This window comes from Manis pentadactyla, unplaced genomic scaffold, assembly GCF_030020395.1.
Source record: "Manis pentadactyla isolate mManPen7 unplaced genomic scaffold, mManPen7.hap1 scaffold_770, whole genome shotgun sequence".
Lineage (NCBI taxonomy): Eukaryota > Metazoa > Chordata > Mammalia > Pholidota > Manidae > Manis > Manis pentadactyla.
Genome location: NW_026645162.1, coordinates 1 through 23,660, shown reverse-complemented (window position 1 = coordinate 23,660; position 23,660 = coordinate 1). Strand labels below are relative to the sequence as shown.

Here is a 23,660-nt window from a genome sequence, read left to right as displayed (position 1 = left end):
CCCTCCGGAATTTAAAAACTTTCAGTGAGTATTTTTGTTTTATGGCAGTATGTTCATTTGCAGAAGCTCAGTAAGAATCTGCTTTCCTTGTAACAGGACCAATCATAAAAACACTGATTATATTACCAAGGCTTTGACTGAGAGACTCACGTGCATAAACTCAGATATAAACAGCTTTAAGAAACTTGAGATTGACTTTATAGAGCCAATGAAGCCCCTTGGAAGAATTGGCCTGGTACGTTGCTTACAGGGTTCCCAGCAGCCTTACCAGGTGAGTAAAGGAGGTCACTTCCTGGCAGGTGTGGAAACCTCAAAATGTCTTGGGGACCTCGAGAAGAGGGGAATTCACCCAAATCTATAGGTACTGCTGGCAAAACCTGATGGCAAGTTTGTCTTGGCTTTCTGGCCTCGAGAGGCCTATAAAAGTCCAATAAGTTCCAGCAAAGCACATTTAAAAGAGCCTATGTAATCAATTGCTCTTCTTGCTGCACATATGTAAATAACCAAGCCAAGTGTTAATTATTTTCTTTATCTGGTTACTTCTAATAAAAATGAAGGTGATTTTAGAGAAAAGTATTGTTTCAATAATGCTGCCTTATCTATACTAAATCCTAATACTAGTCATTGGGACATAGACGAGATCCAGAATTCTAGTTTCCCCAAAATATCTAGCTATGATCCTCCAAATGTTTATTTTTTCCTATCATTTCAATTGGAATCTTACTATATTTAGCCATGCATTCTTTAATCTCATTGTCAAGATTGTTCTTCCAGAATGGAAAATCCAACTCCAGATATTGCAACTTAACGTCATAACACGATTTGTTCTATTTTGCCTAGAAGCCATAAAACTGCAAATAGTAATAGAAATGGAACCAGAATAAAAGTGCCCATCTTCCGAGGCCCTCTCAACTGACCAGTGATGGGAGCCCTAACTGTACCCCTTACTGCGCCCCCTCTCAGTATGAAGCAGCCAGAGCAGTTGTCACCCCCTTTCCCTAGCAGCAGCTAGGGTCTCCATCTGTAGAGGGGGTAATGAGACAGGAACCGTGGGTGTACTCAGAGTAGGGTGAGGGGCTCCCGGAAAAAGCAAGGCAGGGAGGAGTCCACCTTAAAGATAAGATTGCACTTTAATACCCAGGGAGTTAAGAAGTTGGAAATTCTTAACTTACTCTTTAGCAAACAATACCTCAGCCCACCTTGGGGGCTGGGCAGGCAGCCTTGTCTGATATGCTCCTACACCAAGACACTGGTATCTCAGAAACCAGAGCAGGAAGTTGCTTGTGTTAACTTAATTCTTAATATTCAGGGACCATTTAACAAGTCCACACCCCTAAGCCTTTTTTTTCACATTCACCCAAATCCTTAACTGCCTATAAAACCCCTAGACCACGCACCGCTACCTATGCTCTCTTGTCCCCACCTGAGCCAGGAGCTCTGTCCTCTCACTGTATCTCAATAAAAGCCTCTCCCTGGCTCTCCTGCCCTTGGGTGTTTGCTAAGTTCATTCTTCAACTCCACAAACAAGAACCTCCGGCATCATCTTTGGGGGCTCGTTTGGGATAGATTTGGAGGTGAGTATCGGCATCCAACCTGCCTTTTCTTTCACTGTCCTTATAGAAGGAAGCCGTCAATGGCACACAACATCGGGCGCTCGTCAGCAACTTAAATGGGACTAGCCCGGCTGCTGATCTCAAAGTCTGGAGCGACAGGTTCCCCTGCGTCTCCCTTGGGAGCTGGGAAAGAACTGAGTGGAGGCCAGGATTCCTTTTCAGAGGCATCTCCTTGGATGCAAGGGACTGAGGAAGGCTGTGGATAACTGCGAGGGTCTAGGCTGAGGCTACACGTCAGCGGCTTCTCATAGGTCCACGTGTCTGGAATCAGATCCCAACCACCCAACTGGTATAGGAGGAAGGCGCTGTATTGGAAAGTGCTATCTTTCTTGGGTACTGAAGCTGTGAAAATAAGTGGAAGGAGTGCAGGATGAAAACCATTCAAAGGAACACGCAAGTGTGTGAGATTTCTCATAAAGGAGCTTCTGTCTCTGATACTCCTCTCCCATTACATATCTGGACTTTTTCTGGAGTTCTTTTTTACAGGATCATTTTTATTCTAACCATACCCACTGCTTCAGCTTGCTCCTTTAAGAAAAAAAGGGGGGTCGAATTTATGTTCTGCATGTAAGGTAGTGGTGGCTTATAAATCAGATTTTATAACTGGATAATTAATCTTGCTTCTTTTAAGTACTGCCAGGATATGATTATCTCTGAAATATTTAAACTAGAAGAATACATTTTCCTCCTCATATAAATCTGCGTGTCACCTTTGCCTGGAATAGTGTTTTCCTAATATTATCCTCCCCCAGCTCTGATTTTTCTTTCCCTTTCCCTCAGTTGAAGGTCACAGCTCTTGGAACTTCTATAAATGCTGGACGTGGCCTCTAGAGTACTAGTTAGACAGTGAAATCAGACATAGGCCCAGAGATCATATTCAAGCATTGTCCGTTTCTGGCTATATTGACTAAGCAAGTCACTGAATTTCTCTAACCCTATTTATTAATTTTTAAAGCCTGTTTTCCTTATCTGTAATAAGTGGATTTTGATAGCAGCTACCTCAGAGTTGCCGTGAGCATTAATGGGTGCATAGTAAGTGTTCAATGAACTTTGGCTATTGTCTGTCTTTTTCTACAACTCATTCTATGAAGTATACTATAAAGTAGTAGGTCAGAATGCAAATGCTTACCTTAAAGGACATTCAGCAGGCTCCAAGGAATCATAGTACCAAATTGAAGAGAGGTCTAGTTAAGGCAGAGAAAGACTTATCTAGTATGAGTGTGATTTTATATATATCTATATACATAGTTTTTGTATGTATATGTGTTTAATATCTGTACCTCTAAAATATACATATTACATTAGGTCCACTGTGGTGGGGAGGAGTAAGGTTTAGTTGCAGTCTCACAAAGAACAGAACGTAATTTTGTTAATTGCCAGAAAATAATTCTGGCAAGATGAAATAGAAAATAGAAAATTTTTTTTCTACTCTATGAATGTGTTCCTTTGTAGCTTAGATGCCATCTTTTTATAAATCACCCAGTGTACTGAGGAAACTCCTTAAGAAACCCTATTTGAAAATCCATTTTTAAAGCAAAACTTGCTTTAGAAACCCTTTTTTCTTGGGAAGTCTAGTTTTTCATTGTTATCTTCATGTTCTTTTAGTATTTCCTAAAAGAAATGGCAATCTTCTAGGGGGAAAAATACTGATGTGTGTTAGTTTTAGTTCAAATTCAGAGTGATGGTTCAAGTAAAAGAGAATGTTTAACATGTGGTATCAAGGCAGTTACTGCAAGGGTTGGATTTGTTCTTTGTGATACTGATTTATTTTCTGAGAAGAGGCAGTAAATCTTAAGTTTCAATCTTACTTTTAAAGTTTATTTTAAATTTTAAAAAATATGCAGTATAGGTACTATGTATATAGTACAAAATTCCAAAGAAACGGTATAAACATTGACAGTTGGAGTCATCCCATATACCCTAGCTAGCCACCCAGTTGCTGTCTTGAAGTCAGTCTTTTTCTTTGTCTTCTTGAGATTCAGTGTAACTGGCTTATATTGAGTTTCAAGTAAAGAGTGAGAGAAACATGGCTCACTGACCAGAACTCTAAGCGGTCTCTAATGAGCCTGCTTCAGTACATTTCTGAAAATACAACAGCCTGAATGTGAAGATGTGGAGGTGAAAGGGAAAAGGTAGAGTTTTGTAATTGGGGGATACATCTCTTCTGGTTGATCGTTGTTGGCTCAGTGACCATTTGGCAGTGATTTCTTTTTCTCAGTGCAGGCTTTTCTAAACATAATCCTGTAATCTAATTTCTCTGGGTCTTTTAATTAGACTTACATTTCTCTATTCCCTTTCTTGTTTTAATATGATAATAAGCAGAAATTGCCTGTTTTACCACCAGAACATATACTTCATTAGCTGCATGAGATACTTGGTTTAATTTCCAATTGCTTGTGATAATAGCAGAGGGATTCTAATGCTTCATTCTGTTCAGCATCCTTCTGTTCTTTTTCCTCACCACTGCCTTTTTTAATTCCCCCAATTCTCACTTTTTCTTCTGTGTTTCCTATTAAAAGGCTTTATATTTAACTAAAAAAAAAAACATTAAAGGATTTGGCTGTCTGCAGTGGTAAATGTGGTAGGATGCTTTATTTTGGACAGCTGGTTACCAACACTGGGCATATGGTGGCAGCAAAAGATGAAAACAGTATTTGGTCTTCCTCTATGACATTTTGATCCTTTATACTGTAATTGGATCTATCAAGTGTGTCATGCATGGGAAATAACCTTTTCCCTGCGTGTAAAGCACTGAGATGATGGAGGGGATTATTCTTTCACTCTTTATGCCTTTTAGTTTTCACTAAATGCCATCTTGATGGGGGAGTCAGCAAATAAAAGTTAAGTCAAAAAACAACTTCCTATGTGCTGCCATGTGGTAGGTGGACTAGTTATTTCTTCCCAATTTGTCTTAAGAACAAAAATATTATATCCATAGCCATATTTGCCACATGAGCCTTTGACTTTTCGCCTTGAAATTTTTGTTCTGATCATCAAATTATAGCTAAAGATGATACCATTTGTGGCATTATCCTTTATATAATAATGGATATTGTCATAAATGTATTTGATTTAAAAATTATATTCTCTACACATTTATCTTCTAGGTAAAATCTTATGCTGGAGTAATCTGTAGACTACCGAGATTATATGGGTGTTAAAATCAGTAGCTAAATTGTGGCCAATTTGTTTCTTCTCTCTCCAGCAAAAGGATAATCACACCACTATTAGTTTCTCAAGCCTTTACAAGGGACTTTAGCAAGAACTAACAATGAGCTGACATTTTGTAGAATGTTTTTAATACACGTATTTACTAAAGCTGCTGTCTCCCATCATGTCTCACTTATATTTAAGAATATTTATATTCAGCCTTATCTGGTATTTTCAGTAACAGTAACAACTGGGAGCCTCACTGCAAATGTGGTTTTAAATGGACTTGTTTAGGACCATAGTGTAGTTTTTCTGTTGTTTTATGTTTAGGTGTTTTTGCATTTTTAAGTTAAACATTCATTGGTTGTAGATTTGTTATATTGAAAATAATCTATAATTTTGATAACAAGTGCTTATTTCATTTTGTTTGTTTATTTTGCAGCTAATGTGGATTTGTGGATCTGTAAGTCAGGACACAAGTGCACTTTCTTAAATTTGGTAGCAATTTTTCATTTATCATACTTCCTGAAAGAAGGATGCAGTTGAGCTATAATTCATTGATTCTAAGATGCCAAAGATTATAAGGTGCATTGTTATTTTCTGCGGTAGCTGGAAAGAAAAATACTTCCTGTTAAACTGACATGCTTTTGATTACAAAATGCATCCCATTTTCAGAGGTGTTAATGTAAAAAGCTGCAACTTAACCCTTGATGAATTATGCTGTTATTATCACCTTAAATTTGCATGAGGCTTTGTAGATGCACTTATACATATGTCATCTGATTATGTTTTGAAAACAGTTTATCTGTTTTCTGATGCCTATGTAAAATGTTCAGGAATGGTGATGAGTTTATGTATGAAGTGATGCATTGAAGGTTAAGTATTTATCTGTAGTTGTACTGTTTTTGGTAAATCAAAGTCTTATCTACTTCTTTCCCAGGTGGTGGCTAATACTGTAGCAGCATTACCTGACATCAGCGAATCTCACCCAAATAGCACCTTACTTGATCTGAACCCACAGAACATTAATAAGCTGCTGACAGCCCTGAATGAGTGCACCGAATGGGGCCAGGTTTTCATCCTGGACTGCCTGTCTAATTACAACCCTAAAGATGACCGGGAGGCTCAGAGGTCAGTCTCTTTGCCTCCATGGTATCTGGGAGTCCTGTCTGATTGAACAAGTTCCAGTGTCTGTTTGAGAATAAGGGTCTGTTATGTTGAGGAAGATTAGTGGCTTATGGGATAGATACTGCTGTCTCATGGTATTTTCTCACTCAATTTAGGATCATTTTAGGTAGTAGAGTAAACCATGAAAATATAGCTGTTCTTCTGAGTTGGTGTTTTCCATTTCTTATGTGAGCGGTGCAGTTACCTTCCACCAAAACCTGCCTCATTGTGGTCTCACATCTCCACACAGCGGTTCCTGGCTATTTGGCAAACAGCAGTTTCTGAGTGTCTCATTGTAGTGACAAACTTTCATTCTGTTAGGTACATAGTAAGTGGCTTGATACAATTTATTGATCTGAGCTATACCTGTCATTCAGTACTAGGGAAAGGGTGTTTGCACCACACACAAAAAAGTTCTATGTTTACTTTATTCCATTAGATAGATAAATCATACCACTCTGAATTTAGAGACTATTTTGGAAGGCATACCTGGATTGTTCTCAGCCCTTTGCCACCTTAGTGTTTAAAATTTTGTCTCAGTGTCAGAAATAAACTCCTAAATTTCATATACACGTCCATACAGTTTAGTTTACAGTTGGAATCTTCACTAATTTTTATTAGCATATTGTATATGTAGGCATTGTACAATGCAAAGTACTTCTGAAGAAATATTGGCTCTGTACTAAAGCTGACATATTTTAATTGTGGTAGGTAAGAACCTTCCTTGCCTGGCTGAAGCTCAAGCTACTATAACATAAGTGTTCTTCACTTGTCTGGGAAATTGTTCCCTCTGGACTTCACTAAAGTTTACCCTCATAGATCCTTTCCATCATTGAAAACACAAGTATCTTCTGGAAAGAACTTTACAATGAATTTTATTTCTGTTGTTCATTGGCATCTCACACTTATCAGGAAATATCTGTTGAGCCCATGCTCTTCTAGGCCCTGAGGATAGAGTAGTGGATAGTAAAAAATCATAACCCTCCTGGAACACGTATTCTGAGGGATGGGGCAGAAGTGTATATAGTATGTATATATAAAATAATATATAATGTGTCAGATGATGATAAGTGCTAACAAGGAAGATAAAGTAGGAAAAGATCTAGTAAGCAATTCTGGCCATTTGGGGGTGAGGAATTGTATTTTATATAGAAGGGAAGTCAGGGAAGGCCTCCCTGAGAAGGTGGCATTTGTATAAAGACCTGAAGGAGGTTCAAGGAGTTAGCCAAGGAGATCTAGGAGGAAGGGAAAGAAACACAGCTTATTCATCTTGTATCCTTAACTGAATATAGTCAGCTAGCTGCTCATGTTACCCAAGAGCTATCAAAGTTAGGTCAGTTTCTGAAGAACCCTCAAAGATAATTAAATATTCAAGATTTCATGAGACATTCAAGTGTAGGTGGCAGGAACTAGAGCAGGAGAAAAGGTTGAGAGAACATTGCAGTACTTCTGTTAAAAAAACAAAAACTCTCTCAAAGATTCTATTATCTTGAAGGCAAGCGGTTGGGTAGTTTTCTCTGTCAACCTACTTCTTCCTGCATCTTACAATGAAACCTTCAGCCACACTTGGTTGGTATCTCTCACTATAAAATAATACTCAGAATGCTTAATTTGACTTCCTGTAGGTTGAGGAGAAATGGGCTGTAAGGCAGGGAGCCCTTACATAATAAGGGGACACAGAACTCTGAAAAGGAAGGTAAATGGTGTGAGCTTCAAGAGTTCAGTTACTAGCCAGTTTCCTTCCAATTTGACTATTCTAAATTTGATTTCCTAAAGTCTTCTGATGCCCCTGCTCTGCCTGTAGTTGGCTGGCTTTGCAGTATTAGATCCCAGTTTTACCTGTGCATGGAGCTTTGACTTATGTAATTGATTCTCTAATTTCTTAATACTTGGGCCATGGACCTCTGACACAGTATAGACTGGATTAAGCAAAGAAATTATAATTCAAGATGTTAATTTTCCTTTTCTGCCCTCAGCATCTGTGAGCGGCTAACTCCCCGACTATCTCATGGCAACTCAGTGGTGGTGCTTTCAGCAGTAAAAGTCCTAATGAAATTTCTAGAGTTGTTACCTAAGGACTCTGACTACTACAATATGCTGCGGTATGTCGCCCTGAGGAATATCAACCTAATTGTCCAGAAAACATTGGGAAAAGATGAATTGGTAATAATAATAGTGTGTGTAATTTTGAATTAAACCTAATAACATCAGTATATAAAGAGGCAAGTGTTAAGCTCTGTTTAATGTATAGAAATGAAAATGTGTGGCAGAGCAACTTGCCCAGAGTCAGCAGGGCATTGATTTCAGAGTGTTCCTGTAATAAATGCTTGGTGTGGCTCTCAATTGGGTTTGTTTTCTGAGGGCCTCTTAATGGTATTCTAGCTACTGCCTGCTTAATATGCTGCAGGCCATAGTCTGGAGGCAGAGTGTCATTCTTCCAGCAATTCTTTTCGGCAGTATATGTCCCGACCATTAAAAGGAGTAAAAAAGTCTTCCAAATAGACAGAGGGGTGTAGAGGAAGTTTGTGGGTTTTTTTTTCCCTGGGGGGAATGGATAGGGAGCAGAGAGGCACAGCTTAGATATATATAGATTCAGAAGGATATAGCAATATATGTGTCACCTGTCTTGTCTTGTTGGGTTTCTTCATACAGCAGGCCTGAATCTTGAAGCAGGAAATCAAAGTCTTCTTTGTGAAGTACAATGACCCTATCTATGTTAAACTAGAGAAGTTGGACATAATGATTCATATGGCATCCCAAGGCAACATTGCTCAGGTGGGACCTAAAGCAAACTCAAATTTATAGTGACTTAGATCTTAAGATCTGGCTTTTAGAAAAAATTAGGCTATGAAATTGCTGTTTGAAAGTCCTTCGTAATCATCCACTTCCTGGATTTTTACCAGGTTCTAGCAGAACTGAAGGAGTATGCCACCCACGTAGATGCTGACTTTGTTCATCAAGCTGTGCGGGCCATTGGAAGGTGCGCCATCAAGGTGGAGGCAAGTGTCTGGTGGTAGCTCTGATCACATTAGGGGATTCTGAGTATTCACTCCTTTCTTTAAAATACATTTTTAAAGTTTATTAAAGGAATATAGCACACGGTTAAAATATTAAAGAATTTTTAGTAAACAGCAGCTGTCCCTGGTCCCTCTCTTGCCAGAGGGAATCATTTTGACTGTTTCTCATTTTTGTTATTTTGATTACTTCTATATCTCTAATATGCTCATGCATTATTTATTGATTTACCAATTATAGACATCGTCTATTAACTTTCTGCTATGAGATAAGCAACTTAGTTCATATATCCTGCCATTCCTACTTGTACCCTCCTATTCTCCAGTATAGTTATATCATAAAGTTTATGTTCCTATTTTGATTATCCTTATAAATTGAGATAATACACGTTTATTTCTTGTTCTGTCAACTATAGGCCAACAAAACAGTATGCATACTGTGACCGTAAATATGTAGAGCCAGTACAATACACATGATGGTTATTTTCTTACACAGACTTCTTTTTCTCGAGTTTTACAATGGCCTTTTTTTCTTGAATTGTGCGTCTTCATTGTACCTCTGTCTTCATCCAGCTTTTCAAGTGTTTTATCAAGTCCGTATAAACATTTTGTCCTAGATCCTTTGTGCTTCCTTCCTCTGTCCTCTCTCTTCTTCCAGTCTGGCCAATTGCTTTCTTGGCTTCTGCACAGCCATCATTCCATAAAACCACTCTTTACTGCTGTTTCCTGTTATTGTTACATTTTTTATAGTGTTCTTTTTTTGTGGTTGTAATAGCTTCTGAGTCTGGGATATGAATGACAGTTATTTGTTTCTGCAGTTTGAATTTAATCATCTGGAATATTATATGGGTAACATTTTCTTGTCTGTATATATCTTTTTAATTGAGGTGTTTACCATGTATATAGTAAATTGCAGCCCATTTATATTAAGAATGAGATAACAGAAAGTTCACTAGGATTTCTGTGCACATGTAGGTAGCACTTTGTATTCGCAGGTTTTCTGCTTTAGGGCAGGGAGTTGATCTTGGTAGTCCTGGAGGCTCTCTGTGGTCTTACAGGGCCGATTGGTTTCTAGCTCGGTTGCAGCCTTCCAGTAGGTATATGAGCTACAATTTGCATTGCCCTGCTTCATCAGTCACCAGTTCTCCACTTGTTTTTCCTCATTCAGAAATTTGTTGAAATTAATGATGGCCTCTATTCACTGTAATTGGTAGATTCAGAGCTCTGTGTTTGTTCTTACTCCTTGACTGTGTGCAGTTCTGCTTAAATTCAGAGTTGGACCATATGATTTCTCAAAGATCCTAAAATAATTTGTGCTTATGTCCGGTACTTCCTGGGAAAAGAAGGAAACACATGCTGTGTCAAGCTTCTATGAAAGCCAAGTTCTTAGTTGTCCTTCCTTGTTTTTATTCAACTCAGTGCTGTTTTGTTAGTTACCAGTGATGTATCATTTAGTAAGAGTTGTTACAGCAAGGAGTTAATCCTGGTTTCCACTCTTGGTTCTGCTCAGTCGCTTCAGATAGTTAATACAGTTCAGTCACTCTGTTTCAGAAATGTGAAAGTCTGTTTATTGGATCCTGATATAGATCTGTTTATTGGATCTTGATATACTTAATGTAGACAGTTTTCAGAGAGACTCTGGTAGCGTAAGAGTCATTTTGTGGTTTTTACTCCCACACTGTCATTGTCTTATTGACCTCTGATAAACCTGTAAATAGTTGTATAAGATTATATCCAAAGTCAAAAAGATTTTTCTCTCCCTGGAGTTACTGAAAATTGTTATCAAAGCATTTATATTCCTGGAGGCCACTGGTGCCATATATTGTGACTAAATGGAAATGTTGTCATAATGTGGAAGAGATAAGCTTTTCTCAATTTTTTTATTAAAGTATCCTTGATGAACAATCTTATGTTGGTTTCAAATCCACAATGCCGTGGTTCAACATTTACCCATATTATCAAGCCATCACCCCCTCCCCTCCAGTGCAGTCACTATTATATGTAGTAAGATGTTACAGAATCATTAACTGTATTCTCCATGCTATACTGTCGTCCCTGTGACCAGCCTATATTGTGATTGCAAATTATTGTGCCCCTTAATCCCCTCCCTTCCACCCATCCACCCCATCCACTTCCCCTTGGTAACTACTAGTCCCTTTTTGGTGTCTGTGTCCACTGCTATTTTGTTCCTTCTGTTTTGCTTTGTTTTTATACTCCACAAGTAAGTGGAGTATAAAAGTTGATATTGTGTTTTTACACCTGGCTTATTTCACTGAGCATAATACCCTCTATTTCTATCCATATTGTTGCAAATGATAGTGTTTCTTCTTCTTTTTTTATGAATGAATATTTCATTGTGTATATCTACCACTTCCCTTTTTTTAATTAAAGTATCATTGATATACAATTTTACCTTGGTTTCAGATATACAACACACTAGTTCAACAGTTGCCCATATTATTAAATCCTCACCCCCTTTTGTGTGGTTATTGTCTATCAACACAGTAAGATGTCAGAGAATCATTGAGTGTATTCTCCATTCTGTACTACTGTCCCCGTGACTAACTTATATTGTGATTGTGAATTATTGTGCTGCTTTATCCCCTTCACCCTCCCCCTTGGTAACCACTAGTCCCTTCTCAGTGTCTATGAATTTACTCTACTATTTTGTTCCTTCTGTTTTACTTCGTTTTTATACTCCACAGATAAGTGAAATCATATGGTATTTGTCTTTCTCCAGCTGGCTTATTTCACTGATCATAGAGCCATGTTTGTTGCAAATGGTAGTGCTGCTTCTTTTCTATGACTGAATAATATTCCATTGTATATATGTACCACCCTGTCTTTATCCACTCATCTACTGATGGACACTTTGGTTGCTTTCATTATCTTAGCTATTGTAAGTAATGTAGTGATAAACGTAGGAGTGCTTATATCTTTTTGAATCAGGGATTTTGTTTTCTTTGGATAAATTCTTAGAAGTGGAATCACTGGGTCAAATGATATTTCTATTTTTAGTTTTTTGAGAAACCTCCATACCACTTTACATAGTGGCCGTACCAATTTACATTCCCAGCAACAGTATAATAGGGTTCTCATTTATCTACATCCTTGCCAATATGCCAACACTTGGTATTTCTTGTCTTTTGGATCATGGCCATTGGTTAGTGGTGGGATGTGATATCGCAGTGTGGTTTTGATTTGTATTTCCCTGATGGATGTTGATGTGGAGCAAATTTTCATGTGCCAGTTGGCCATCCTTATTTCTTCTTTGGAGAAATGTCTGTTCAGGTCCTCCGCCCATTGTTTAATCAGGTTATTTGGGTTTTTTTGGTATTGATTCATATGAGTTGATATATTGTGGCTGTTAACCCCTTATTGGATAGATAGTTTATGAATATATTCTCCCATATTGTAGGTTGCTTTTTTGTTCTGCTGATGGTGACCTTTGCCTACAGAAGCTTTTTAGTTTGATGTAATCCCACTTGTTCATTTTTTGTTTCCCTTGCCTGAGGAGATGTGACCAGGAAAAAATCCACAGGGTGATGACTTGATAATATGGGTAAATGTTGAACCATGGCATTGTGTATTTGAAACCAGCATAAGATTGTTCATCAATGATACTTTAATAAAAAAAATTAAGAAAAGCTTATCTCTTCCACATTATGACAACATTTCCATTTAGTCACAATACATGGCACCAACGGCCTCCAGGAATATAAATGCTCAAGAGATTTTTGGCTGTTTTCTTCTAAGAGTTTTATTATGGTTTCATGTTATATATTTAGGTTTTTAATCCAATTTTGAGTTTACTTTTATTTATGGAGTTAATGATCCAATTTCATTCTGTTACATGTAGCTTTCCAGTTCTCCCAACACCAGTTATTGAAGAGGCTGTATCTTCCCCATTGTATATTCATGGCTCCTTTACGGTATATTAATTGACCATATATGTGTGGGTTTATATCTGGGCTTTCTAATCTGTTCCATTGATATATGGGTGTGTATGTTTCCTTTATATGAAATGTCCAGAACAGGCAAATCCATACAGACAGAAAGTAAATTAATAGTTGCCAGGTCCTAGCAGGAGGGGAAAAAGGGGAGTAACAGCTAATGGACATGGGATTTCTTTTTAGGGGTGATGAAAATGTCCTGGAATTGGATAGTGGTGGTTACTGTACAACCTTGTGGATATACTAAAAAAACACTGGAATTGTATGCTTTATAATGATGCATTTTATGTTATGTGGGTTGTATCTCAATTTTTAAAAAAAGAACCATGCTATACTATTTAGTGCACTGGTCGCCAGAAGACCAAAAATGTCAGTAGATGGAAGAAAGGAGAGTGAAGACCCAGACTCTTCCAGGACAAAGTTGAGAGGGAGTCAGTGGTGAGGCTGGGAGCCCTGCTGTTTGTTCTGCTCTGGGAAGTCCACTATTCCTTTTCTAGTCTGTTCTCTAGGTATGTTTAGTACCATTAACTTGTTTCATTTGCAACACTAGTTAATATTCAGTAAGATAATGTTATGAAGACAGTGAATGTGACTGTCACATGTCTGGTTAAGTACAGTACCTCAAACTTTGAGGATTTGAATATCTGCTTTGAAAATAAATTGGTGGTATTAAAACCTCTGAGATCACTGGTGGGCTCTGTGCAAGCAAGGTCCTTCACTTCCCCATATTCCCCTGCCCACTTTCACGTGGGCCTGAATGTTATGGAGAATGAAGAATGACTCTCAGGCAATATGCAGCCAAAACACTTCAGCCACGTTGGTTATACTTCCTCTGAAATTATCTTAGTTCTCTAACCACTCCTTCCTCGTAGCTCATCCATGGCCTTGTACCCATCACCTCAGTGTTTACTCTCAACTATGAAGCCCTTGTATCAGTGTGTTTATTGCTAGTGAAATAAAAATATGGGGCCACTCTGTGTTCTCCTTCTTCCTCCTCCTGTCTTTAGTGCAGTATTTGCTTCATCAAGATTGTGTCGGGAAAATGTGTGAGAACTGACTCAACATCTCAGACCTGGGGGACTCTACAGCAACTGGCTTTTCCACAGACCGCAATACAAATGGTTTTTGATTCACAGTGAATATTTTGCACTAGAGATTATTTACATTTTGGCTCAGTTCCCTCATTTTACTGATGAAAGGTGTGCTGACGCCTAGTCCATTGCCCTTTTGATGCTCAGAGGCTTATCTTTATGGAAGTGAAATGTAGCGACTGTTTTGATTAGCTTCAGAATCTACCTTGAGTCAAAGTTTAAGAAATATTTATCTAAATCATTGAAAAAACATATTATTTGAGGAGGAAAACTCAAGTTTATTTTTGCATAAGCCTTTTGCCGCTGAGCTGTGGGACAGATTAAAGGTAGATTATTTCACAAAATAATGGAACATTTCTTTCCTGTTTTATTTTTCTCCAAATTTTTCTATACAGGTCCAGACAGATGGACCATTTTTCCTTTCAATTTACTGAGACAGAGAAGAATTGAGGACTGAAGCATGTCATCACTGTATCATTTCCTCCTGAATGTATGAAATCCTAACAGCTTAGGTAAGAAAATGTCCAAAGCAGGCAGTGAAAATAAATTTAAAATAGGACAAACTCTGAAACTATCCATGTTAGAATACCAAGGCAGAAGGGAAAACTGGTTTTTTGGAGGAAATTAGTCAAAGAAGTAAGCAGTGACCTAGACCCTATTCTATCCACTATGTTCAGAGTGCTAGGGGATGGAGTAACCCCTTTCCCTTATTCATCTACATAGGTCCTTGCGCCATGAGAACATGACTCCCCATGGGGAGCTCCTATAAAATGAGAGATTTGACTATTCACATTCCCAGACTTTTGGATTTCACAGACCAGTAAAATGTCAAAAATATTAAGACCATGATAAGAATCTCAACTTTGTAGTTTAATGTCCAAGTATTAAAACAGCTATTCTCTATCAGCATCTCTTCATAAAACAATTTTTAGTATCAAAATTGAAGGAAGGGCATAGTTGTATGATAAGATGGAATAGATTTTATGAAATTGTTTTTCTTTTGTTAACATTCTAGGATTAAAATAAAGATCTTGAGAATTTATTTTCCCTTTTGTGTGTCCTCTGCAGAGTAGCTATTAGGACACCCAGAACCCCAGTGTTGGAGCCCTACTTGTACCTACTCTTTATTTTTTCAAATCTCTCTCCTTCTCACCCTGCCTCCCAGCTTCCCACATTATCCCACCCCCACATGTAAAACACACACACACACTTCAACAGAGTCACATAGGAAAATCAGGGAATTTTTTTTAAGGATTTCATGCTAGACTGTTAATGGCTTAATGAGTCATACTTTGATTTGCTGCATATTAAAACTCAAGAAAACAGTCTTAAGTAAAAAGATTGCATCTCTGGTGGACTTTTCTCACACAGTGTCAGGAAATTTAAATGTCTAAAGTTCAAAAGGAAAAGACTAATTGCTAGTGTTGGGGGAGCATTGTGTATTTTCCTCGGTCCTTGTCCCCACCGCAATAAGGAATTGAAGGACAGAGACACAGTTGTGAAGCAGAGTAGAAGTTCTATTTCAAGTTACTTAAAGAGAGAAAAAATGCAGCAGGTGACCTCGGAGAGGAGAGGAGTGCACTGAAAGGCTGGGGAAAAAGTTACGCACTCAGAAAGTGCAGGCGACCTCAAAGAGAGGACCCCCCTGAAGGGTTGGGGTTTCCCCTTCTAAGTATTTTTCAGGAATGTGACCACGGGCAGGGGTGCAGAGTTGTTAAGTGGTCCCTGAATATTTAAAATTAACTAAAGAAATCTACTGCTCTGATTTCTCCCTGTGATAACCAGGGTCTTGGTCTGGGAGCATATCAGACAAGACCGCCTGCCCTGCCCGCAAGGTGGGCTGAGTTTTTGTGTTCCTAAAGAGTAAGTTAAGAATCTTACTTCTTAACTTCCTGCCTTTTACTGTTGTTTACAGATGGGCTGCATGCTAAATAAGTTTCCCAGTTTGCAAATTACTTGATTAGGGCCGAAGGAGAAAAAACAGCATGTATGTGAAGTTAAAAATTAAGCTGGGCCTGTGTCATTAACACAATAAGACATGGGCTATGCTGAGGTACCCTCCTTTATCTGGGGAATATTCAAACATTCCAGGCCAAGTTACTCCTGGCTGTTTGAGCTTTAACTGGTTAACTCTGGTTCTTTTTAGTGGGCTCTCCTGGCCTTATTCTCTTCCCACCCTGCTCATATCTGTTTTCCTGCCTAACACAGGGACAGTGAATTCTCAAGGTGTGTGGAAGCTTTGATTTGTTTGTGCATCTTCTTATATCGCTAGTTTATAAGATCTTTAAGTGTTTGAAGGAACTGTGTCTTTTCTCATTTCCAGAATCAAGCACAGTTCTTGGCATACAACAGGAGGAGATTGATAGTCTGTTGACTGAGTGAATGAATGAATAAATAAGGAGATGAAATTACTTTCTTCCACTGAAGAAGCTGCCCGCTGGGAAGGAGACATGAACACTAATTTTAAAATGTTGAGTGCTGCTGGGAGGCTAGCCTGCACAGTGAGTCACAGTGGAGCTGTTCTGGACAACTAGGAAGCGTTGGCCATCATGAACAACAGGCTGGCAGAAACCAGTGGGGACAGGTAAGAGCAAGGAGTGTCCTGGGGGTCTGGAGGCCAAGGAGACACATCCGGCTCAGCTCTGCTGGGGCTGGGCTCATTCAGGAGCTGTTTTCAGCCTCTTCAAGCCCAGCTTTAGAAATCTCAGCTCAGCTCCAGCAAACAGCCATCTTCCAGGGATGTGGAACTGAAGCCTCAGGCCTTTCTCCTTATCTTTACAGTCTTAAAAGTGACTCACAAAAGTGGCCTATACATTGCATTGTTTCTTTACTAGTCTTGCTCTAGCGGTTTAACTGCCTAAAGGAGGAAAGGTTTAGGTAAGGCTTGATTTCCTGCTCATCTGTTCCTCATTTGGAAATAAAAATCTTAGAGATCCTAATTTTTCCCTGGAACTCTGAATGGCTGAACTCACAGCCTCTCCCAGTCCCTTCAAGAAAGGGGGACAAGGGGATTCTGAGTATGTGTCTGGCTCGGGGCTTCCTTCAGAGCAGAGTTGTCCATAGTGCCATGCATAGGGAAACCCACCCTTGAGCGTCTGTTGATATGTAGCTGTACTAAAGCCAGATGAGATATTCTAGAAATATTACAATTTTACCCACAGGCCCTAATCAGGTATTGCTTGCAACCTGGGCAACTAATTTAGCATGCAGGCCCAGCCATAAACAACATAGTAGAGGGCAGGAAGGTTTACATCTTAAAAGATAAGGTTGCATTTTAAAACCCAGGAAGTTAAGAAGTAATATTTTTAACTCTTTAGCGAACAGATAGTGGCTCAGCCCACCTTAGGGGCTGGGCAGGAGCCTTGTTTGATATGCTCCCAGACCAAGACTCCGGCAACTCAGGGAGAAATCAAGAGTAGTAAATTCCTTAAGTTAATTTTAAATATTCAGGAACCACTTAACAAGACCCCCAGCCTGTGGTCACATTCCTGAAAAATCCTTAAAAGGGGGAACCCCCAACCTTTCAGGGTGCTTGTGGGTAAAATTGTAATATTTCCAGAATCTTTCTCCTGGCTTTAGTACATCTGCGTATCAATAGGCGATGAGCGGTGGAAATATGGCTTTAGGGCATTTGCATGTCCTCAGGAGTGGAGGGTATCAATTGATAATTACCTGGGTAACCGAGGGTGTGTCTGAACCTGAGAGGTTAAGGAGAGGGTGCTGGCTGGCTTGTTGGCTTCTTTCGGAGCAGAGAAAGATGGTCCTGGACTGCAGTTTGTAAGCAATAAACGGGTTTTAAACTTTATCTCTCCCTTTGACTGATTTTGGTTTTTAGAGGTATTTTGCCCTGGGATTTCCTTTCCCCGGACTTTCAACAGCGCTCCTCTCTCTGGGGTCGCCCGCACTTTCTAAGTGCATAACTGTAACTTTTTCAGCAGACCTCCCTCTGCGGTCGCCTGTAGTTTCTATGTCTGTAACCTTAAACTTTCACCAGCCTTTCAGGGTGCGTCTCCTCCCTAAGGTCTCCTGCACATTTTCTCTCTTTAAGTAACTTCAAATAAAACTTTTACCCCGCTTCACTACTGTGACTCTGCCCTTCAATTCTTTGTTGTGGTGGGGACAAGAACCGAGGAAAATACACAATGCTGCCCCAACACCTGGACAGCGTGCTGGCCTGGTGGGGGCAACTGTTGACTGTTTCAGACAGCTGCGTCTGGAGGATGGCTACTGACACCTTGTTGCTGCCAAAAAGCCCTTCACGGAGATCCTCCCCTCAAGGGACGCTGCCAGCCCGTGTCACTCTCCGTCACTCCATCTGTTTCTGTGGAGATGTTGCGCTGGTTCTGATGTTGTCCAGCATCACCATGTTCGTCCGTGACCACCAGGGTCGTCTTCGGCATTGCTGGTGGAACTCACAATCCATTTTCCTCAGGAATCAGTTCACAGAGTGTTTGATGAGGACAGAGAGGACACTGAAGAAGGAGTCGGTGCAGCAGACGCCAATGAGGATGAAGACAAATTTGGCGAGGCAGTAGAGGTCTTGGCTTTCATACTGGGCATTCTGGCTGCTGACAGAGATCCCCAAAGCCAATGATGCTGAATGCCACAAAGCAGTAAAGCGAGGCAAAGTAGCTCTACCCCGATAGAGGCATACCTGGCTGAGGCGCAGCAGACGCGGAGGAAAGTCACGCGCAGGATCAGCAAGACGTAAAACACGTAGTGCTTCCTGCCAGCCAAGCAATCCAACCTCGCACTTCCCTGGCGGGCGCTCCTGCACACTGGCGGGGGAAGCCGCGCAGCTCGTAGCGACTCCGTTTGCAGCATGGCTGAGGTTGGCCAGGCGCTCCTCCCAGCGCTGCTCTGCCTGGCGCGCATGCCATACCCCTTAAGGTGGCCATGGCTGCAGCTACAGCCGCAACTCCCGCTGGCCGTGGCCAGGCCGCTGGGGACAACCCCAGGCCGCTGGGGACAACCCCGCGCCGGACAGCGGTGGCCGCGAGCTGACTGGCACAGTCCACCCCCACCCCCACCTCCCCGGGACGCCCGATGGCTGTCTTACCCAGGGGCGCTGGGCGCGCCCCTGGGCCCTGCGGCTCACGGGGCTGCCTTGTAGACCGGCCCTGCCGCGCCAGCTCCTCCTCGATCCACTTTTTACGAAGCACAGGCGCACGTTACACTGGCGCAGTACTGCCTAAGCCTTGGCCGCGCATGCGCAGTGACTGAAGGATGGTGTCGGTACCTTTTGCGGTTGTCACTGGAAATAACAAAACCTTACGTGTGTGTGAGCTGAGCTCTGGAACCGCGACTCAGGTCTTGCCTGTGAGCTGGGCCAGGATAGACGGGGGAGATGGGGAAAGCCGCCCCTCTGGTGACCAGGACACCAGGAGTCCCGCCTTAGCCATCACCCGCCTTGTAGTGTCCGCTGAGAGGAATCTTTTTCTTGAGCGAACCTCAGCAATTCACTGGCCCTGGCAGATTTTTGAGAGGAAGCTCTCAACAGCACGTGTTGCCTTCTAGTGCTTCTCAAGTCCTAGGATTTCAGAGGAAAACACAATTGTTCATGAAATAAGTGTTTTGAGTTGCACGCTCTCCACAATTACCTGGGGAATATGAGGGGATGGGAATTCTGTTTCCAGGACGGGGAATTTCATGTGCTGTACTTGGCATGGGACCACCGCATAGCATTCTCTGTTCATAGTATTCTCCCAGTTTGGCCTTCCGTATTCAGTCCAAGCCTTCCCAAATGCTGCCGTGGCCTGTCCTGGTTTCTATGCCATCATAAAGTTTCACTCAGCAAGGGCTGCCCACGAGCCCAAAAGGCATGTGATCAGAAGCAGCTTTTTGAGAAAGCTCGAGTGTTGGTGGGTCCAATTCCTAGCTCCACTGGGATGAAGTGCTGAGTTCAATAATTCATAGGCTAGCATTTGCACAGCACTCTGGTTTGCAGAATGCTTTCAGCTCCATTGCTACACTGATCCTTCGCTTCTCCTTCCACCCTTTTTTTTGTAGATGAAGAAACTTGAACTCGGGATGGTTAAGTAACTTAGTTAAGGTTCATGACAATAACTGGAAACTAGAAGTCAAACCCAAATATACTGATGATACACCCCATGCCATTTCATGCTACCCCTTAAGAAATCTTCACAAGAGATGTCTTATGTTTACTATCATGTGGATTTAGAATGTGTGAGCTTGACAAACTCTTTCATCAGTTGTAACATACAGGAAGCTTCATAGTCATAGTCATCACTCTCAAAGTGTGTATTCAGAACTGCCTTCAGTTTGCAGAAAACAGTTAAAAAGTTCTCCAATACATTGTAGAAATCTTACTCCATATTGTGCCGTCCAATTTCACTTTCCCAGAGCTCCAGAATTACATTTCATTATGCACCTAAATTCGACCACCAATTTCTTTATCAAGGACCATTTCGATTCCTTTAAATAAATGAGTGAGGCTTAGATTTTGCAAACCTTTCACTTTATAATTGTATGATTCCATAAACCTTCTCTGATTGTTCTTGATTTGGCTATTTGCTACTGACCTTACTGCCTATTCTTACCCATATTCCTTTCCTCCTTGATTTAACCTTGATTAAATTCGATGACTCTCCTCAGATGTGACTCCACTTCTGTACCCTGTTGAACACCCCTTCAATACTGGCTCTATTCCCTGTGACTGCAATGATTACCTGTTGGACATTCTTTAATTTGAAGACTATGATCTGCTTGCTTCTATCCTGTGACAGTTTCACAGAGCCACTCAGATATTACAGATGGTATTGGAAAGATTACAACACAATTACTTGGTATCAGTTATGATGCCAGACCCAGTGGCTTCCTTGGGAAACTGCACCACCTCCACCCTTACCCTTCTCTTAACCAACAGTCACTATCCCTGGGCTGCCAGTAGCCAGGGCCACCCAGATGTGCAGCCCAAATCCTGTCTCTGTCAGTGGGAAGGGGGACCTGGAGGGAGGTGTCTGTAGCCTTTGCTTGGGGAGGGGACGCTTGGACTCCATGATTCTGAGAAAGGACTCGCTCAGGTGGCGTGGAGCTGATCTCAGCCTGAGCCTAACGTGTCATAAATGAAAGGTGGGACTAGGCAGGGGAGGGGCACGCAGTTGCCAAGGATATGTGAGCATCAGAGAGCTGTCATAATGGTTCTGCTCTGGCTTAAGGCAGCTGCTCTGGTCCTCTGGCTCACTGTGCCCTGGAGTCTTTGCTGCCATGTCCTGGCTGCGTTTCTGGGCCCCGTGGCTTCTTGTGTTGCTACCATTGTGGCTGCCTGTCCAGGCAGCCCAGCCTCCGGGTTGGGCCCTGGATCCTGTGCAGCTGACCCCCATACACCCAGGGCCAACCGAGTCCTGGTCTTCGGATCCCTCCAATCTCCCTCTTGAATTTCCCCATCCACGTCAACAAGTGATGCATCCTGTAGTTCCTTTCTGGTACACAGGTCCAGCTGGAGAGCTGCCCCCAGGACCAAATCTTTGGGACAAGCCTGACCAGCATGAAAATCAGCCAGAGGTGGTTCCACTGGTAAGTTGAGACCAGAATCAGGTCCTAGATCTGCCTCCTTGACTCAAAACTGAGACTAAAACTATAAATGTAGATCAGGCTGAACACCAGTCATTTGAAATACTTGTTCCACCGCTAGGTAGTGATAGTTCAAAACCAACAAAGTTTATTGTTTCACTTCCAAACTCAAAGAAAGATCTAGCTCAGTATCGACGGCTTACCAAAGTTCTTATTGGAACTCCAGGCTGATTTGCAGAGAAACATCTAAAACAACAATTGCAAGATGATTATTTAGCTCCCAATAGGGATGTTGTCTGTGCTAAGGAGAAGCTACCTGTAGAGTTTCTGGGTGGCCCACATCAACCTCCAGAGGCCCCTGTGGAAGTTGAAGCTTTCTCCCAGAAAAGTGTCCCCATTCATCATGGACAGAAAGTTGAGGAGGCTGAATCTTTTCTCCCCAGGTGGATTCCCAGGATCAGCATCCAGAGTCCCCTGAAGAGCTAGAACCACTTCCATTGAAGCAGGAGGTTTCGACTCAGCCTCCATAGCCCCCGGAGATGGATGAGAACTACACAAACCAGCAGGTGGCCCTGGCTGAGCCTTCCTACACTCCTGAAGAGGCTGAGCCTCTAGTCCAGGAGGAAGCCCTAGCTCCATCTTCAGCGCACCCTCAGGGGACACTTCCACATCCCGGGCAGGTTCCCAGTCAGCGTCCAAACCTGACTCAGGTCACAGCTGCACCTGTGGACCTGGACGTTTCCGACCTCAGCAGCCAGAGCCATCTGAGACAGGTTTTCCATCACTGACTCAGAATTCAGTGGTGAACACCACCAAAAACAACATATGTGAGCTCTGTAGCTGCACAGATGAGACGCTGGCATGCGTAGGTCTCAGCCCAGAGCAGAAGCTCCAGAGTGTGCCTTTGCCAGAGCCCAACGCTCACAATGGCACCTTCACGATCTTGTAAGAACCGCCTCTCTTCATTTGTTCTCTGCATCCTGCCTGACCTGGTCCCTCAAGGTCTTCCTGGTCCCTCATTTCCGTACCCTGTGTTGACCGATTTTGTTTTTATCTTTTGTTAATTATTCCTTGTCTTCCTTTTCCTTCTTAATTTCTCCGTTCTCCATTCTTTTACTTGTAATTGCCCTTATTCTTTTTCCTTACCTGCTTTTTTTAGTTCTGCAATTTAAGTCTTTAACCTCTATTCTACCATTTTCCTATCATTTTTAGTCCATCTTCTTTATAGTAACATGTCCCTATCCTCCTTTCACTGGTTAAGAGTAAAGATTCTGGAGCTAGACTGCCTGAGTTTGAACCCAGGTCTGTCATTTAATAGCTTTGTGACTCAATTTCCTAATCTGTAAAGTGGGGATTATGGTAGTTACCATTCCATAAGATTGTTGTGAGATTTAGATGGGTTAATACACGTAAAGCTCTTCTATATGTGCCTAATGTATATATGAGTGTTAACTGTTATTATTTGGTCCCTCAGTTGTGCCCAAAACCTTTTCCTTGGTTTTTATTTATAGCACCCATTTTTTGCACAACCCAGGGCTAAGTACTGTGGGAGCCACCGATGTATAAACATTGTCTCCAGAACATGACAGTGATAGGTAGAAAGAAAGAATATGCATCAAAAGAGAGATGGTAATTAAGTACTAAAAGAGATAGAGACTCTAGGTACTGTAATTCGCCAAACCCTGTAATCACTGGGATATGGAGGTCAGGGAAAGCCGCTTTGGATAAGTGACAATTTTAGCTGGGACTTAAAGAGTAGCTATAATTTGTTAAATAGGGGGGAAAATGTTTAGTGTAGGCAATGGCATGACTGCAGGAGTGATCAGGATTTCATAGACCAGTCTGGCTGTAAAGAACTGGTTAGGAAGCAATGAAAGATTTTGAAAAACCTTGACTCTCAGCTATCGGGGTTTGAAAGTTGCAGTATGAGGATGGAGAGCCATTGAAAGTTTTCAAGCAAGAGAGACAAATGATTAAAGCCGGGGGATTGTTTTAGATTCCATATGTAGCATGATCGAGAGAGGAAAGCTTGATTCAGGGAGACCAAATGTACTAGCAAAGCCTAGGAGTGAAGTGAAAAGGGGCTGAATCAGAATGGTAGCGCTGGGAGTAGAAAGAAAATCCTGAGAGCATGACAAA

The 23,660-nt window shown here is 41.3% G+C and overlaps 1 protein-coding gene and 1 long non-coding RNA gene across 2 annotated transcripts; both read left to right on the top strand.

Annotated features, from left to right (window-relative positions):
• Positions 1–34: 34 nt before the first annotated feature.
• On the top strand, positions 35–8,930 carry LOC130682501 (AP-2 complex subunit beta-like). The gene is made up of 5 exons (XM_057496841.1): positions 35–271; positions 5,704–5,894; positions 7,907–8,093; positions 8,583–8,705; positions 8,834–8,930. Exons 1-4 carry the CDS (start codon positions 50–52, stop codon positions 8,589–8,591), a joined length of 609 nt encoding a protein of 202 aa, XP_057352824.1. The 5' UTR covers positions 35–49; the 3' UTR covers positions 8,592–8,705; positions 8,834–8,930.
• Positions 8,931–14,385: 5,455 nt separating this feature from the next.
• Positions 14,386–22,223, top strand: LOC130682502 (uncharacterized). The gene is made up of 4 exons (XR_008995682.1): positions 14,386–14,500; positions 16,312–16,572; positions 21,442–21,524; positions 21,965–22,223. It is a non-coding gene; the product is annotated as an uncharacterized LOC130682502 (long non-coding RNA).
• Positions 22,224–23,660: the final 1,437 nt, after the last annotated feature.

Coding starts and splice junctions, on each gene's coding strand:
- LOC130682501 (XM_057496841.1), top strand. CDS start 50: ATGTTCATTTGCAGAAGCTCAGTAAGAATCTGCTTTCCTTGTAACAGG. Junction 272..5,703: donor GTTCCCAGCAGCCTTACCAG/GTGAGTAAAGGA, acceptor CTTCTTTCCCAG/GTGGTGGCTAATACTGTAGC. Junction 5,895..7,906: donor GATGACCGGGAGGCTCAGAG/GTCAGTCTCTTT, acceptor TTCTGCCCTCAG/CATCTGTGAGCGGCTAACTC.